Here is an 18,084-nt window from a genome sequence, read left to right as displayed (position 1 = left end):
GAACACCATGTGTTCTTTTCTTCTCCCTTGATTCTGGAGTGACACATTAGAGACAAACTGGGGAAAAAAATGAGACTTTGACAGTAAGAAGTGATGTGGTAAACATTTATTAATCCCTGGTAAATTTCATATTCACTAGCCTTTTGTATTGATTTTTAGTATTTTAGGTTTTAGTTATACAAAACAAGTTTTAATTACACGGAACTGTCCAGTATATAAACAGATTGTGCAGGAGCACATGGAGCACTCTCAGGCACATCCTGAAGTTTCATTATATTTATCTTAATAGTCTGTGCACTTCATTGCTGCAGTTTAACATGTATTTCTCTCTTCAATTTTTTTGGGACCCTAGTGTGGGCAGTGATTTCATCAGTAGAAAGGTTTCAGCAGCAGATAATTTGCTTGCTTGCTAGCATGGCCACACAAGTGGACATTTAATTATTTAATAGATGTTGCTGCATCTATTACTGTGTGGGTTCCTAGGTAATGCACTAAGTACTGCATAGAGAGACATAATTTCAGTTTTAGATTACTGCTTGGCTTTCTCCCAAAACAGGCCATTGCATTACAACAATTGCCTTTTTTAGAAATCCTTGCACTTTTTTTTTTTTTTAAGACATTCAGTCCAACATCAAAATGTCTTTCAGAAATTTTATTTTCCCTAAATATATTAATATTAAATCTAGTGGATAAAATAATTAACTTAGTGATGTATGTATTTAACTTAGGTGCTGTATGGCTAAAACAGGATTTGCACAAATTTTGTACATCTGAATCTTATTTATAATTACATACTTCTTTTCAGATAGGAATTTAAATGAGGAATATATTTATTATTGGTTTTTTTTTGTTGTTGTTGTTTAAATCTGAAGCTTCACTTTGAATCTGACTGAAGCAGGATTCTCAGCTGCTAGTCATCAATAGCTGATCTCTAGAAATAAGCTTCTTTAATTCAGCATTTAAAAATAATTTTAAAGACACCTTTTTAATGTGTAATGTAACAATAAAAATGCTAAAATTAAAAGATACTGTAGAGTTTTTCTAAGTATACTTCTCCAAGTATATAACTTCACTAAAATAAAATATAAACCTAAAGATTTTTACATAAATTACATAGAGAAGAGGAGAGGGAAAAAGTAAATTAGTGAGGAAAAATTGTAAGAAATAAAAGGCTGACAGAGAAAGAGCTGAAGACATCTTTGGACTGTGACATTTTCCAGCTGAAACCCACCTTTTCAGTGAAGAAAATGAGAATGTGTATTAAACCTAGATTTGCACAGTAGTAAAATTCACAAAATATTGGCTTTGAATTTATTTAAATTCACGCTTTAGAAGTGGGTTTCCATGACGTGACTTAGTGATACATTGTGAATATTGTTTGATTGAAAACTGTTTACCAGAAAGGGACTATTTCCATGAGAATGGGGGTACAGATCAGAGCACATGTGCAAGGTCCTAGAAATACATGGGCAAAAATGAGGGTTTCTTTAACAACCTGTCACTGCCAAATATGCAAACGGCCTTTTGCAGAATTTTGTATGATGTGGTAATATAACTTAAAACCAAAACTTAAACTTAGAGGTTTCAGTCTGGATGAGAAATCAGAAAAATAAAGGTACCTTTAAACAATTTTTCCCCAAAATTAGAATTTTTCAGCTGGGAGTTTGAATTGTGGAGAGGTGTATTTCTTTGTATTATTGAATATACAAATATATGTAGGCATATACATCTGGTTTTACTTCTTAAAAATTGTATAGCTCTGGGGGGGTCAGTTTTTCATATGTGTATATCTGTGTATGTCAGATTTTTTTCTTTTTTTTTTTATTAAGTTACAAATGTTTTATTTGAGTTACAAATGTTCCTTGACAGACATTACAGAGTTGAGGAAGTATATCATAAAATTTTAGACCTCATAGATTTCAAATACTTTCTTTGAGTCCAGGAAATAATCAAATAGTACTGGCAAATCTTCTCAATGAAATTGCGGTGTATTATTTCATTGGCATCCCTCAAACCAGTTCCTAAAAGAGTAAGCAGTTCAAGAAAAAGAGGAGCATAGCTTCAAATAATAGCAACAAAACATTTCTACAAAGGCTGTTATTCCTAGACCAGTATGTTTGTTTCTTTTGTATAATATGAAGTATAAAAAGTCAAATTTTACTGAATTGGTTTTTATTGCTAATAGATAAGCTCAACATGCTAGTTAAGCAAATGATTCAAAAGGATTAAGAATTTCTAGATAACCTGAAATTTTGAGATTTGTTTGATCATTCATCTCTTGGTAATAGGAAAAATTGTTGAATATTGCTTAATATAAGAACACATCATGTATGTTATTCTGTAAAACAGTAGGTAACAGATAAAATTCTAAGTATTGTAAGACAGTGTGGGATTTTTGTTAGTTATTGCATCCCGTTAACTCACTGGTAGTTATGTCATTACAGTCATTATAAAAAAAGTCTTAGTTTGAAAGAGTTAAGTACATTAAGTAGTAACAACTGCAGTAATATATTTATTACTTTGATAAAAATTGGAGTTGCTTGCTATAATGGGAAAATGTTGGGGTATAACTGTACTGTGATTAAACTAAATTCAAATGATTTATATCTGAAAGGTGTCCGGCAAGAGTCAGTATCTACTGGGCGGTATGATCTAACCAAAGTTTTACACACCTCAGCCAATGCTGCTTGCTGTTTGCATAACACCATTGTATGCAGATGCATATGTCCACTTCGCAATAATCTGTTGCTTTTGCCTCTCACCCTCTGGAAAAAGATCTGAATGTAGAGTACTGCAGCTGCTTTTAAATGAGATACACTGCATCGTCTGACGCAGGAAAGCAAGCTATAAACCCCAGCGTCTCTTGCATTAGCTGCTCATCTGTCAGATGTGTTGACAAATAGGTTTAAACAAAATAAAAACGTATCTGCACTGCAGACTGCAGTGTAATATAGAAAACCCTAAGCTAACTTTCCATAAGCTGGCTTCATTATATAGTCAGTGCAATCAAGTTCATATACAAAGGATAATGTCTCCTGTTTCTCAGGTAAAAAGGGAAATAAAAGGAAAATAAAAGGAAAATTAAACTATATGAGAAATGCAGAAAATATTAAAGAAACATTTTCCCAAGAAGCAGCTGATTTCACATAACTAGATTTCTTTGGTACTGAGCTAAGTCCTATAATGTCAGTTGTATCAACTGTTGCAGTTTGGAATGTGGACAGATCCCACTGAGCTGAGACAGGTGTTTCAGCTACCTTTGTCTGTGAAAGCTTATGCTTTTGTGCTTGTATCTTTTAATATTCTTGTTTGTTTCTGATAATTTTCTGCATTTCTTGGATATTAAGGTCTTACAAAAGCTTAGCTTATGAAAAATAAATCCAAACAAGTTGTACTTAAAAACTTTCTAAATCAGAGAAAAGGAAGGGGTATGTTTTGTAGGACTTGATAGGAGTTTCTGTATCTCTTCCTCTTTGGATATTAAAATTCCATATTGACCAAATTTCTATGTATCACTGCCATCACAAGTTTTCTGTCCACACTATGCTTTTGGTTGTATGATCTTTGAAACTTGAAGTATTTCACTGTTACCACAGTATTTACAAGCTGTAATTTTTAAAACATTGTATTGTTCAGCATTAACACACATCTTCTGATTTAGGAAAGAAGAGCGCTAGAAAGAAGGATATCTGAAATGGAAGAGGAACTGAAAGTAAGTGAATTAGTACACGATTAGTAACAGAGTGTATTATTATGTCAGTGAGACACGTAGCCTGGCAGTATTACTGGTCTCTATAATTTCACTAGAAAATAACTAAGTTACAGCTGCATGTCAGAGTCACTCCTCTCGCGCAGCTTGTAGCAAAGCTGCTGTGCTGGCAAAAGCAGCTGTACATGTATGATTGCAAAGAAGGTGCTGAGTTCTAGGATTCTGTAACATGGCTAACAAGAAACATTTAGAGGTGGTTAGAGTGAAACATATCTTGAGCTAATCAAGATGGAATTGCAGTCTACAATTTTGATATGATACTTGTAAGTTTTATTTACTAATTATTATTATTAAAGTCCATTATTATTAAATAGTGGTAACATATAGTTGTATAGATATTTAAGCATTAAATGTTGTTTCAATCTTTATCTCATGCTCTTTATTAATTAGATGGCATGTTGCAATATCAAAAGAAAATCTTCTGTTTGTATAGTGTGAATCAGATATTACTTAACAAAATGCGGTAGGTAGATTTGAGTTGTTGATAAATGAGTGACATGTACTGTATTGATTTCTGCTTTTTTCAACTATGTATAAAGTGAATCTCAGAAGCAATATTCTTTTTAAAATAAATTTCATTTCTGTTTGTTTGGGTTTTTTTAACCAGTCTTTATCAATGTTAAACCCTCTGATATGATTAAGAAGGATGAGAATTTGGGTGGGTTTATTTTCTATTATGTCCTTTCATGTAAACGTTGGACATGACCAACAAAACTCATAGAATTTAAGTGGAATGTGAAAGTACCATTATTTTGACATTTGTTATTTGTCACTGATTAACAAGAAGTTTCCTTTTGAGCTCCCCCTGGTGCTTGGAAATAGCATTAATTTCCAAATACTTTTCATTAAAATACATGCACCAAGTTTTGTTGAAGTAATTGAAGCTGACAGGCAGAAGGGCAACTACGATGCCTCTGGCTCCCTTGGATTCAGAGCAAGATAGTCTGCTGTAAGGGAGAGCACAAGGTCCATGATTCTTTGAGGGGTCTTCAGAAGTGAAATACAGAAAAAAGAAACTATGATAGAGGAAAATAATTGTCTGCCTAAGAGTAGAATACAGGATATGAGCTTCTAGGGGAAGCTAGGCTTCTGGTAAAAATAGAGAATACAAATATATTGTTTTTCCAAAAGTTTGCTTTCAATAAGCAAGAAGTGAAAGTTTTGAATGAAAGATTAAATATTCTTCACATAGTTTGTTACACTGTTGTTTAAAAGTATATGTTAAATGTGTCATTATGTACAAGGTTTTGAATAGGAGATTCAGTCTGTGCAATTAGGATGTTAAGTGAAGAATTCCAGGAATAGCTCTCATTGTTAATGCATCCTGAACTGTTTTGGAAAGCTGTGACTAATCACTACTGGTACTTAGATTGCTTTTCAAGAATGTGCCACTTGTTTGATACTTTCCTTTCACAGCAGCTTATTTACTTTAAAAAGGACTGTCTCTTCTAAGTTTTCTTTCAGTTCTGCTCATCTAATATACGTGTGGGTTTTTTTCTCATTTTCACTCCTATTTCTTTGATTCCTGCAGAACCTGCAACAAATAAAGCAGATTCAATCTTTGAAACACATAAATGAGCGACTGGTGACTGAGAATAGGGCCTTGACCCGAGTGCTTGCCAAGTTGTCAGGGTCCTGTAGGCAACTGCGCTCTGTGGACTTGTAATTTCTTCCTTCTCCTTTGTTTAGCCAGGCAGGTGTTGACATTCAGTTTGTGCTTGGGCAGAATTTTACAATTAACACTTGTGTGTCAGAAACTGACTAAGTGCTGCTTGGTTCTGGAGGTGTGGCTAAAGCTAAAGCATGGTGCCCCGTGTACAAGCTAGAGGTGTTGCAGATGTGCTGGTATTGTGTGGTATTGTCCCTGCTAGCACTGAAGCTTGTCCTTGAAGATAAATTGGCAAGGATCCAGGAGACCTTTGACATGTTAAAATCTTGGCAACAACTGAAAGGATTTGGGTTTGCATGAGGATACACTAAAGTCAGTCTCTTGTTTTGATGTTTGTGTAAATGCTCAAATAGATTTACCTCTAGTTTTCTAACAAATTGAAATTAAGATTTGAGCTTTCTTTCTGCGGTTTGGTTTAAGTGCATAGAGTTGATAAAAGTTAGTCTTAAGAAAAAAAAGAGTATTTAAGAACTGGTTTCAATACTGTGCAGCTGAATTCCTGAACAGCTGCATTAGCAACCATTTTTCTTACATTTGTGTATTTCAGTGTTTCAGAGGGCACCAAAGTATTGGGTTTTTTCAGAAATGTATTGGAATTTCAAGTTGATTACTGTTTTCAAGTATTAACTTCCCATTTGGGTCTTGCCAATCCTTATTTTTACATAGACAATTTAGAACATGCAGTTCCAGCACAAAGTTAGGATTATTGATTTCTACTGCTATAGATATAGGCATCCCAGCGTGGATGAGAGTCCTACAATGCATGGACTGTAAAATCACAGACACAAAACAAACTCTGCCTAGTGGGTCAGATTGCTTCAGACCCCTTCTGATAAAAGTATGAACGGCTTTGAGTTTCATCTTGGAAAACAATGCTAGTCTGTTGTTCTTAGCGTTACTTCAAGGATGTTTCAGAAACCCGTGGAAGGTTCAAAACTTCCATGAGGATAAAATGTGGTTTCACTCTACACCTAATATATATGCCTTTCTTCCTATTAAATATAACAAGTGTCTAGGCTGGAGTTTACAGTGAGCTTTTAAGATGTGTAGTTGAAAAAAATAAACCATCCTTCTGCACAGCAGCTCTTGCTAAACTGCTTCCTTTCATCTATCCCCTTCCCACTTAGAAAGGAACGTGATGAGTGTGCATTCTGCTCAGAATCTGATCTCGGGTTTTCCCTGCTAAGAGGCCTGAAATGAAGAGGTTTATCCTTTTGCTTGGTGTCTTTCTGGAGCTGGACTAACATTAGGATGTGGTGTTCCTGATCCGGGCCCTGCATTCCACAATGCTCCCTTATGTTAACCCTTACTGAGGAAGTGAAGTCAGCTCACTGACCTGGCTGAAAACAAATCCATTTATTCATAATAGTAGTTGATGCATCTCACCCCAGTATTGTTGGATCATTAAATTAACTGTGCAGAAAGCAACAGGAGCACACTGCTGCATGAGGAGGGAGAGCAGTCCCTTTAGGGCTGTCCATCTTACATCAGCCTCAGCAAACAATGTGGTTTTTCAACACAGCTGAGCTAGTCTAATGACTGCTGTCCACATCGACACATCCATACTGTGGGGGTTTTTGCTAGCACTGGCATTCCTTTAACCATGGTAAGCCATTTGGGGTGTTAACCACAGAAAACCATTCAGTATTCCTCTCCATAGCAGGAGTTTTCAATGGCAGGTTGTTGTGGAGCTTGAGTAGCCTGACAAGCAAAAGAGAAGCAGTGGAAGCGCAGCAGGGAGCCTTGATGGTATGGTGGTAGGTTAACAATAGCAGCGTGCCTGAGTAATCTGAACAGGTACTTCAGCGGTTCATGAGCTTTTTGTAATCTTTATTAATCAAGTTGTTTTGTATGTACAAACTGGTAACTCCTCCAGCACAGACGTGATTATTGCTTTACAGATCTGAGATGGCTTCATATGTCAGATGGTTATTAAATCATTACTTGCTAAATGATAACACTGCAAATTTACTAGCTAGTCATGATACAGACAGACAAAACAGTGCATTTTTAATCGAATCTTACCACAGCAAGATACTTCACTATTTTAGTGAGAAGCAAATTGGAATTCAAAGTGCAGTAGTATGTTACTGTAATTTGACTGAATTTACTACAAAGGTTTTTCCTCCCTCTTGACATTAAAGGTGTATGGTGTCACCTCATGAGAAGTTTGAGTACCCATAGAAATGCACTGCTCCAAGAGATTTGTTTAAAGTATGTGGGGAGTGGTATAGATGATAAGTGTAAGTATTTTAGGTTACATGTGCTTATCCTTCCTGATGAATCTCCTGCTATTCACAGAAACGTAGAATTATTTAGATTGGAAAAGACTTCCAAAATCATCAAGTCCAACCAGTACCCCAGTACAACCACCCCTAAACCATGCCCTGCATGCCACATCTTTTAAATATTGTCAGGGATAGTGACTCCACCACTTCCCTGAGCAGTTTTGCTTGATAACCATCTTGATGAAGAAATTTTTCCAGCTATGCAATATAAACATCTCCTAGTGCAACTTCATACCATTTTATCTCGTCATATAACCCTTTTATCTCTTGCAAGTCTTCTCCTATGCTCCAGCAGACTCACAACAAAAGAGAAAATATTTCCTTAAGACCTATTCTACCTATTAATTGAATCGGGATTAAAATCTACCTACAGAGATTTGCAGATACATAATGGTACTGGATTATGTTAAAGCTCTAATTTTGAACAGTGGATTTTGTTAAAGTATTTCACCCGAAAATCTACCTCTCTGTGGGTCTGTCTCTATGTAATTAACCATTCTGGGCTGCAGCTCCCTCCCTGTTCAGTAAATTGAAAGAGGACTGTGACATTCCTGGATTTACTTTGAGGTTTCATTGGAATGCACACACAACACTACTCAAGGTACCTATTTAACCAGTACAAAACCAGACTCCCTTGATTCCCTGTGCATGACTAGATGAGGGTTGCTGTGGTTTCACCCAGTACCTTTGGTATGAAATCTGTAGCAGAATGGAAAGGAGGAAGAAAAGCTTTTGGTTGATTGGCCTGAACAAATGGCTGTTCCATTGTTTGCAGACGCATGTTATCTGGATATGACCCCTATCTTGGACAACAGTAGTTATTTTTTACAGCTTAGACTTAAACAATAATGCTTGACAATTGCAAAAAGTTCTCTCATGCTGCCCAATTTCAAACATACTTACATAGTTTTCGAAAGTAATCAGCATTTTACAGCTCTTTTTGTTCAGAGCACAGCTCTCACTTGGCTATAATGGAAGCTTCCCTGTGACTCTAAAGAGCTCAACTTAGGTGGCTTTCCCTTGGCTCATCCATAAAACAGAGTTGGAATCAAGGGTAGCTGAATGATTTTTGACTACTTTAATTGTAGAAACGACCATTTGCTTCTTATGATCTCCTGTCAACTTCCTTTCACATACTTTGGTATTTGCAGGGAGATAAACTAGAGATCTACAACCTCAGTCATTTTCAGTTCACCATTGTGATTTACTGTGAAAGAGTCTGCAGTTCAGTGAAGTGAGTGTGGGCAGGAGATGTAGAAATGAAACCTCTAATGCACAGTTAATTGACCCTGCATTTTTAAATTCCTAGTTCTTTCTACTCCATTATAGTGTTCTGAATATAATGGGATTGAAAGTATAATTTTGCTTAAATAAAATGAAAATAAACTAGTGCCAAGAAAATAATGAAGAATAGGGTAACAGGTGTTACCTAGGTTGGTAGTTGAACTTCTGCATACACTTGCACTTGAGGTTACTGAGTAACCACTGTGCAGGAATAGGCTGTTAGCTCCTGTGTGAAACCCCTGCTAGAATTCTTAGGTGTAATTTAGCTATGAGTGTGATAGGTCGTTTGTTATCAGTGTGTGAATGTAGATACAGAGAACTGCTGAGATAATTTCTGGTTTCTCTGGAAGCTGAATTCTCCCAGTACCAACCTCTGTGCCCTGACTTGTCCTGCTTTCCTATCTGATCCAGTCCAACTCTCACCTCTTTTGGCTTCTGCCTTGCAGCTTTTGTGCTTGTGTGTCACCTATCTCCTTTGGCAGCAGTAACTTGCCGTTCCCTAACCTGTCTGCCTGAGTGTGTAGCCTGGTGTTGCTGTGATCTGTTTCAGTGATCTGATCTTGTGTGAACTATGCTATTCAGGGACATGATCTCAGATTACAGGATGTGTGCTTCAACATGACTTTGGAAGTGGTTGGAGGATTAATGCTATGAGCTAACAAGCTGAATCACACTGTATCTGATCAGGATGAAATCATCCAAGGGCACAGTGGTAGAGATGCTTAGCTACAGCATGTTTTTTTGAAACTCTGCAAGTGCAGTATAGACAAGCCTCTTTAAATTGTTGGTAGTTAATTTCCCTCTGCCCCCCTTCCTCCCCCCTGGAATTTGAAGTATTTCATTACTTTCCCCATGCTACTATAAATGCTTTTGTCAGAGGCTGGTCATCTGCACCACTGAGTTTTAGTGCATCTAGTCCAAGCAAATGAAAACTTCTAATCTCTAACCCTTAAATGTATCATGCTAAAAGGGGAGATTTTTCTGAACTGCTGATATGAAGTGTGAGAACTGCCAAGATACTTAAGCTGAATAAAGATTTTTACTCACAGTCCTTGTCTAGTCTTGCTGCTTTTACTTGGGGTGTAACAGCAAATAACCACCATGTTTCATTTTTCATAGATGCTACCAGACCTGAAGGCAGACAACCAGAGGCTAAAAGATGAAAATGGGGCCTTGATCAGAGTTATAAGCAAACTTTCCAAATAAAAGGTTTACTACAGCAGCAAGTAACGGTATTGCACATCACTAGTAACTCCAGTGGACCATGGTATGGCAGTCACTGGAAGTGTGGGAAGATCCTTCGGAGACTGTCATTTTCAGATATCCTGCCAAACACCCTCTTACCTGTGTGTTTTTTTGTATCAAGATCATTGTTTCTGTTAAAATGCAGCTGCTGAGAAGATAAAATGACTGAGAAATCTTGTTTACAGCCACAGCATAATAAGGAAAGTATTCAAGGCCAGATACGCCTCAGATATTTAACCAGTAAGCCTTAGTTGTACATAAACACTTTACATCAACAAAAGCTTTCAGCTCTCACAGACGACAGTTACTCAATAATGTTTTTGTTGTGCCACAATTCCCATTTTTTTCCTATACTCAGTTTTTCTTTAAGATTTAAGTTTGGATTTTTTTTTCCCTTCTAATTTTTCGTGTACCAGATTTTCTTGTACAGTGTTTTCACAGCTTTACCATTTGCAGAGACCACACACCCTTTTAAATTACATAATTTGTGTAGCTAACTAGAGTTGTATTGTCCAACCACCTGGAACAGAGATGTTTGGTGGAACATTTGCTTTCACTGTTTGTGCAATATGCATTTACTTCCTATACAAAATGCTTTAAAAGTCAGTTGAAATTAGAAATATTTTAAGAGTCCTGTTTTCTGCCTTTATTGGTCACTTTAAAAAAAAAAAGAAAAAAAAGAAGTTTGTAGTGAAAGACGTTAGATCCTGTAATCGTCACATTCATTTGAGCAGGTACTGAGTGATGCTGTATATATAAATGTGTACTGGTTTGATTTTTCGGACCACCACGTGGCATGCTTGAATATATTTCCCTATTGCAAATGTCTGTTAATGCAAATTAGGCTATCCAGAATAGTGTGTTTAACAAAGTTCGTTAATTTTTATGGTATAAAGAATTTAGACATTGTACATTGTATGGAGCCCTATCTTTGCAAAAGGTCTAAACTATATAAAAACTTTATTATCTTTTTGTCCCAATTTTTTTTCATTTGATAGTGTTCACCATAATAAAAAAATGCATAAATATAACTGCTTCACTACATTTCACATACCTGTATTTATCTGAGTGCTGTCCAAAACTGTTGTGCTAGCCAAAGTAATGTACTAAATCATTTGAAAAGCATAACCCATTACACTCACAATAATGTTTATATGCACTGTTGTTGCCATGTGAGAAGGCATCCAATTTGATAACACCGTGTCAGACCATTTTATACATTTCAGTGGCCTTTAAAAACAAAAAAGTACTTAAGTGAAGATCGTTTTTGTTAGGAACAGCTTTTATATTTTCACTAAACCATTCAAAATATGACATCCTATTGGCACATAGTTTATTGCCTAAAACCACTGAACAGATCAGCCATTAAAACAAATTGTACATTGTAAAGCTTGTAGTAGCTATTGTATTATTGATTATATTGTATACTATATTAAATGTGAATTTGTACCCCTTCATTTAAAAAGGTTGTGTCCTACTGCCTACTTGGGGGGGAGGGAGGGTTAGCTTTACAGGGTGGGATATGTTTTGGTAAGGATGACATGATGTCCTCTCTCTGTTGATTGGTTTTTTGAAGATGTAAGGTTATGCTCTTACTACCAAGCTCAGGATTTTTGATTTTAAAGGTACACGGATAGTTTGAGATATCTTATTGTAATTGATCTGGATGAGAGGTGGGTCTGAACCATAGGGACTTCCATTGTCTTATGCTAACATAAAGAATTGAATGGCTGCAACATATTGAGTTCTGTTACAAGACAGTTAGGCATATTCTGGATTATATTTGGTAAAGTTTGGGTGCCTGTGAATGATTAAATACGTGTTTCTAATATTTTAGTGTTTTATATTTAGGTTATTTATTCTTTATATCTAAAAAATGAATGGCTACTGTGCTATATTGATTTTATTGGTAGTACTGAGCAGACCTTGTATCTGCATGAAACTAGTTGCAAAACCCACTATTTTGGAAAAAAAATGTATTTTGACATATACAAATAAAATGAATACAAAATATTTTAAATGTGTGAAAGTTTTACTGATAAGACATTGAAATTTGTTATGAATTTAAACCATGTTATAAGTTTGCTATTTAAATTCTTCGGTGGGCATTTTTCATTCATTGCGTTACTTGGATGCAAGGTTCAAGTACCTTTCAAAGATTGTAATCAGATTGTGATTATTTGCACATCATTGTACATGCACATCTGTAAATGCAACAGTAAAAATGCCATATTTATGCAATCTGTAACAACTTGGACAAATGTTTATATATTTTACATAAACCTGTCTGTGTGCAGAATCTGAGAACCATTTTTTACGTTATATTAACCTAATCTCACAAAGCAATTGCTAAACTTGTGTCATTGTCTTATTGTTCCTGATTGTGTTGAAGATCCATTACATCCCCAGAAAATCCAGCTACAACAGAGAGAAAAATGAGTCGTGGAAGACTATGTTATTATTTAGATGACTGTTTGCATGTAAGAAGTATATTATTGCTGGCTAGTGACTCTGACAAGCTTCCTTAAATGCTAATGACTTAAATGGTAATTCAAACCAGCAACTTAGATTTTCAGGGGATTTGTCAGTGTGGAAAGAGATCTCTGTGTCCAGAATTAACATCAAGTACAGAGGCATGGAAGTAGCTGGTGTGGAGAGTGAAGAGGCAAAGGGCCTGCCCAGAACCAGCTCCAGCCGTGAAGGGAGCCATAACCTGGGGAGGAGGAATGAGTGAAGGACACTTGAGTGGGAGGAGAGTGCAGGAAGCATGGCTGCATAAGGACTGCCTGACCTTTATGGCTCCAAACAATAGCAGCTACCTAGAAGAAAAAACTCAGGAGCTGGAATTTCATTTCTTGTCCACCTTGTCTCCCTGATAAACAATTTCCTCTGAGCCTTCCTAATTCCTACTTTGCTTTACTGCTGTTTCCTTGCCAGATCCCCAAAAGTGCAGTTACAATTCATAGCGTGCAGGTCAATGCATTTGTTTATTCAGTACCAAGTACAAAATGTGGATCTTGGGATTCACTCATTTAGAAATACTGTCCTAGCTAAACTTGGGTTGTGCTCACATGAACATTAAACTGGTATTAATCTTACCTGTCCAGTATTCCTGGCCACTGTTCATCTGCTGCCATAAGAGCAATTGGGTTGCCATACAAGGGTCCTCTCATTTCTGTTTTAGGAAGAGTTGTTATTTACATATGTTTTAAAAGGCATGGAAAAAGGCATGCTTTTGGGTTTCTGAAGATACCTGCCTTAGGAGATGTGTGCTGAGAGAGAAATTTTAATTATTTCACCTCTATCAGACACAAATGGACTCCATCTGAAAAGGCTCCTACCCCTGCTAGCTAGCCATAACCATGAAGTTTATAGTCAAGAGTGATGGCATAATGCCAAAATATAATGGTAGGCAGGAAAATCTACACCAAAAAAAGAGGAGGGGTGAGGAAGAAGTACGCCATGATGTCAGACAGGAAAGGCAAGACCATGTCAGAAAATGAATGGTTTGCACGGTGGCATCAGAACAAAATGGCCCCAAGTCAAGAGTTCAAGGCCAGGCCCTGTCTCATCCAAACTCCTCAGCAGAGAAATGTCAAGTGCAGCCAACAGTATGAGTTAGGCTCACTGCTGGCTCATAACACTGTTCAAAGGAGGTATTAATTTAATTATTTTTTTAATGAAATCATCATTACATTGACTTGTACTTGGTCTGGTGATCCTGGAAGTGTTCTGACTTCTCACAGCTGGCACTTTACTGTCCTTTTATGACCATCTTGAGGTATTACTCATCTCAGTAGCACATCAGCTCCTCAAGAAAGGAATATGGACCCTTTTGTCTCTGCCCTATTGCTTGTGGTCTTGTGACAAAGGTATAAATGGAAGCAGCCAAACCTGCCATGCTGAAATGTGGTGCAGCTATGGGTCCTGGGAAGCTCCAGGCTGGGCCTCCCTTGGAAGAAGAGTGGGCAAGTGCTCTTGGCAGCTGAGGCCTCAAGCCTGTGCAGTATGGAAAGTGTAAGCAACCTCATTTTTAGTTACATTTAAAGTCACTCTTCACCTTTTAGTAGTAGCTTCAGTTTCTCTAATTTGACATGGTACAGTGTGGCCAGTAGTTAATGACAGCACTTTAATTGTGCAACTGAGGGATTAATAATGATTTATAGATGAAATTTAATTGGCAGTTACAATCCAGAGGACTGTTACAGGAAAGCATGACACAAATTCACTATACAATACACATTTAAAAAAAACCCAACGAAACAAACTCCACAGCCATTACACAGTTTTGGGGGAGGGTACTTTGAAAGAGAGGAAAGAAACGTGTCGCTGCATTGTAGGGGGTTGCTTTCCCACTTGCTTTAAAGGTTCTGTTGAACAGTTCTGTTGCTGCTCTGCTGGTCACTTCTGTGAAATTACAGTTTTTTCCTACATAGGGATAGCCAGTCTGTTTCCTAGGGAACAGAAGAAATGCTCTTAAGTTTTTCAGAAGTTCTTGGTATTCATGGCTATGTACACACTGTTACATTTAGCTGCGGTGATTCAGCTTCCTCAAGTTCTTAAAGCCACATGAGTGAAAAAATGCTGGCAACTGGAGTTACTTGCTTTACATTTGTTTTGATTGCAGAAGCAGCAGTGGAGCTGGTTAGAGAGTAGTAGCAAATAATATTTTGCTCAGCCTCAATATAGATGTAAAATAAGACTAGAACTTACGTGACAGGTGACTGCAGGTTCCTGCACTGAAGGCATAATTAAAAAGCAAAATAACACCTCCCAAACTCACAATTAATTGCTCACTTTAAAGGGAGACCTGCTGCCATACGGATGAGGTAATCGGCTATTCCTGCTTGTGTCAGCACCTCCCCATTTTGTGTCACTGATTAGATACGAAAAGTATGTAGCCTTTAGAGAAAGGAGGAACTGTTCAGTTCTTTCATCTGAAAACATCACCTGTTGGATGTCTAATGTTTCTCATCTGGCCCAGGGACAATTACAGCAGGGACAAAAGCCCCACATTCCAACTCTAATTATTTCACCCTTCTTGCTTGGGTTCTACACGTCTGTTTTGCAAACCTATTCAAGCTTAGCAGGAATAGTTAGCCAAGACAGTGCGATTCATCTTCTGGTGTGGTCTTTTGCCTTTGCATTATTTGCTGGAGAAGAAAGAAAAAAAATGCAATCAAGTATGGTGGGTGGTGGGAAAGAAGCTATTTATTTATTTGGTACCATCTTCCTGTGCTCCCCCCTCTGCTCTACAGAGTCCTTGGAGCAGAGACTCACTGGGCTGAATTGCTCTTTGAGCAAACCAGCGCCTGCTGCACTGCCTCGGGTGGGACCCCAGCAGGGCTGGCTGCTGCACCTCCCCCTGCCTTCATCTCTCCCCAGACAGAAAATAGTCCTTGCCCATGTTTTGCCTGCTTATATATGGTTTAATGATGTCTCTAATTCCAGAAAAGACAGACCTGCTCTGAGGGAATTGCTACATTGCAGCTAAAATGAAGCTACTGCTCTCTGTATGCGGTAACTTGGGCCTATACCCCAAGTCTGACAAAGAAAAGAGCATGAGTTTTTACATCAGCTGGTACAAAATACACATCTACACAAAATTACACAATATACACATCTTGCCATGCAGTCTAGTCACTGCCCAGGAAGATTTAATGAAAAAAGTTTGTTTAAAAGTAAAAATCCGCATTTACATCAACTGCAGATAGTGTGAGTGCGGGCAGGCACCCCCTGCCCTGGGAGCACTCCCGTGCTGGGTGAAGAGACAGACCGGGAATAGACACCGAGCTCACCTCTATTTTCAACTATATGAAAATCACCAAATTAGACTAAGTTCTTTCCTCCCACTTATCCCATGGCTATCGGCGATGCATTATGTTAAGTAATTGCCCAGTAAAGCAACCACAGCCACTCTTTGTGCTTCCTGAAAATAAGAGAGCTTTCACTACAGGCTTCTATGATGCTTCTTTAGCCCCGTGCATAATAAAAAAAAAGCCACAACTCAGAAGTATAAGGGGGAAGGAGCGGAAGCGATACTCCTGAAGCGCTAATATTACTTCACCAGTTTCTGCCTAGAAATAATGGCACCGAGATCAGTTTCCAGCCCGTGGAGGAGCTCCGAGCGCGGCAGGGCCGCTGGCGGGCGGCGTAGCCGGGAGGTGGCACCAGACGGCTTCGCTTCTCCCGGGCTGCTCCGGGCTGCTCCGCGGCTCCCTCGGGGCTCCCCTGGGGCTCCCCCCGGGGCTCCTCCCGGGCTCCCGGGCTTCCCTTTGGAACAGCGGCCGCCGTGCCGGCCAGCTCTGGGCCCGCGGCGAGGCACGGCCGGAGCCGGAGCCCGCTCCCCCTTGGTCTGGGAGTGCAGCACGGCTTCTGCACCTGTCCCTCCCGCTTTGCCCTCGACACCCGTGCGTAGGAATGGCTCAAACGACAGTGCCTGGAGGAAACTCTGCCTCTGGCGTAAACTGAGCCAGGTCTAGTATGACCGATGAAGCGTGGCAGAGAACAGCAATCTCAAATTCATCGACACCAGGAGCGCACTAGGTTAGTCTGAAGGCAGCAAGGACTACTTTTAAATATCTTATACTGAAAGCCTGCGAAAGGAGCTTGACACCCTGGGAATGGCAGAGTGCGCTTGGCTCGGCTGGTGAGCTGAAATCCATCCCATCAGGAGGCAGAAACTGTAACCCAAGGAGGGCTGGCCAGTGGGGCCGGCGGGACGGATCCGTGTGAGTGCGGGCAGGCACCCCCTGCCCTGGGAGCACTCCCGTGCTGGGTGAAGAGACAGACCGGGAATAGACACCGAGCACCACAGGACAGCTCTGCTACAGAGAAGAGGGACAGCAAAAAAAGTAATCCTCTGTATCAAAAGTTGTCAAATCAGCGGTTCATAGCAGCACTGCACTTGGCTGAAATGCCGAAACACTGGTTAACTCCTTCTTGCTCAGCCCCCTTTCAGTATCATGTGTGTTGCTTGCTGTGTGACCAGAGAGCTCTGAACGCTGTGAGGTCCTTGTAGCTCTCCCTTCAGTCCCTTCTCTGGTGCGGTACACCGCGGGCACTTGTATCTTTCTGATCTCCTCAGCCTTTTCTCCTCAGTTCTGCATGGATGGGGGTCTGCCTTATTTCCAAGCCACCATATAAAATTATTTTCTGTGCAAAAGAGAGCTTTGAAGTCTAATCGCATTCCCTGTTGTCCCTGGAAATAGCCATAAAAGACCCCCAAAGTCGCTTCCCCCGGGACCTTGAGCACTGTCTAAATTTCCCTTTGTATGGGGAGTGGCACTCAGGATTGCTACATGCAGGCACTGAGTGCAAGAACTCCATATTTTACCAACAAGTCACTACAAGCTTACCGACATGCCACAGCTGCTGGAAAGAGCAGCCTCTCCTCCATCTCCTCACCTGATCTGTCAGGTGGCTCCTTTGTGCCACCCCGACTATCGAAACTCCCCTTTGGACATCAGATCCCAGCACTCTCATTCAGTCCTTGTTGTACTTGCTGCCTCTTTGCAGCCCCTCACACCACCTCCCGTCCTGCTTGCTTCTTGTGCTTTCTATTCGTTTGCCACTTCTTTCTCCTGTTTCACTCCCCTGCAGACCTCATCACTGATTACAGCTTCCAGACTTCTTTGCTCCCCAGTTCTGTCTTCAGCTGAATTTTCTGCTGTCCACAATTCCTCACTCCACAAGTGCATGCTCTCCCTCAGCCTCTGTTCCTCACCTCCTGCTCCCCTTTCCTCACACTGCCTTATCCTGAGCTTCTTGGATCCCTAATGGTTTCAAAGATGCCATTAATCTTTTCCTGACCACTGGATCTTTTTTTT

At 39.2% G+C, this 18,084-nt stretch overlaps 1 protein-coding gene across 10 annotated transcripts in view; it reads left to right on the top strand.

The window, feature by feature from the left end:
• PPP1R12A (protein phosphatase 1 regulatory subunit 12A) overlaps window positions 1–12,609 on the top strand; it is a 111,339-nt gene extending 98,730 nt beyond the window's left edge. For 4 of the 10 annotated variants that reach the window (XM_041465519.1, XM_041465513.1, XM_041465511.1 and 1 more), the window contains 3 exons: window positions 3,662–3,712; window positions 5,301–5,462; window positions 10,130–12,609. In XM_041465519.1, the coding sequence (XP_041321453.1) occupies window positions 3,662–3,712; window positions 5,301–5,435 (186 nt within the window). In that variant the 3' untranslated portion in view covers window positions 5,436–5,462; window positions 10,130–12,609. Of the gene's footprint in view, window positions 1–2,614; window positions 2,646–3,661; window positions 3,713–5,300; window positions 5,463–10,129 lie in introns of those variants that run through there. The other 6 variants (XM_041465520.1, XM_041465514.1, XM_041465518.1 and 3 more) reach the window with 4 other exon arrangements.
• Window positions 12,610–18,084: the final 5,475 nt, after the last annotated feature.

The sequence above is a fragment of the Pyrgilauda ruficollis genome, unplaced genomic scaffold, assembly GCF_017590135.1.
Source record: "Pyrgilauda ruficollis isolate IOZ18807 unplaced genomic scaffold, ASM1759013v1 scaffold19, whole genome shotgun sequence".
Classification (NCBI taxonomy): Eukaryota; Metazoa; Chordata; class Aves; order Passeriformes; family Passeridae; genus Pyrgilauda; species Pyrgilauda ruficollis.
This window is presented reverse-complemented; position numbering and strand designations above follow the sequence as displayed.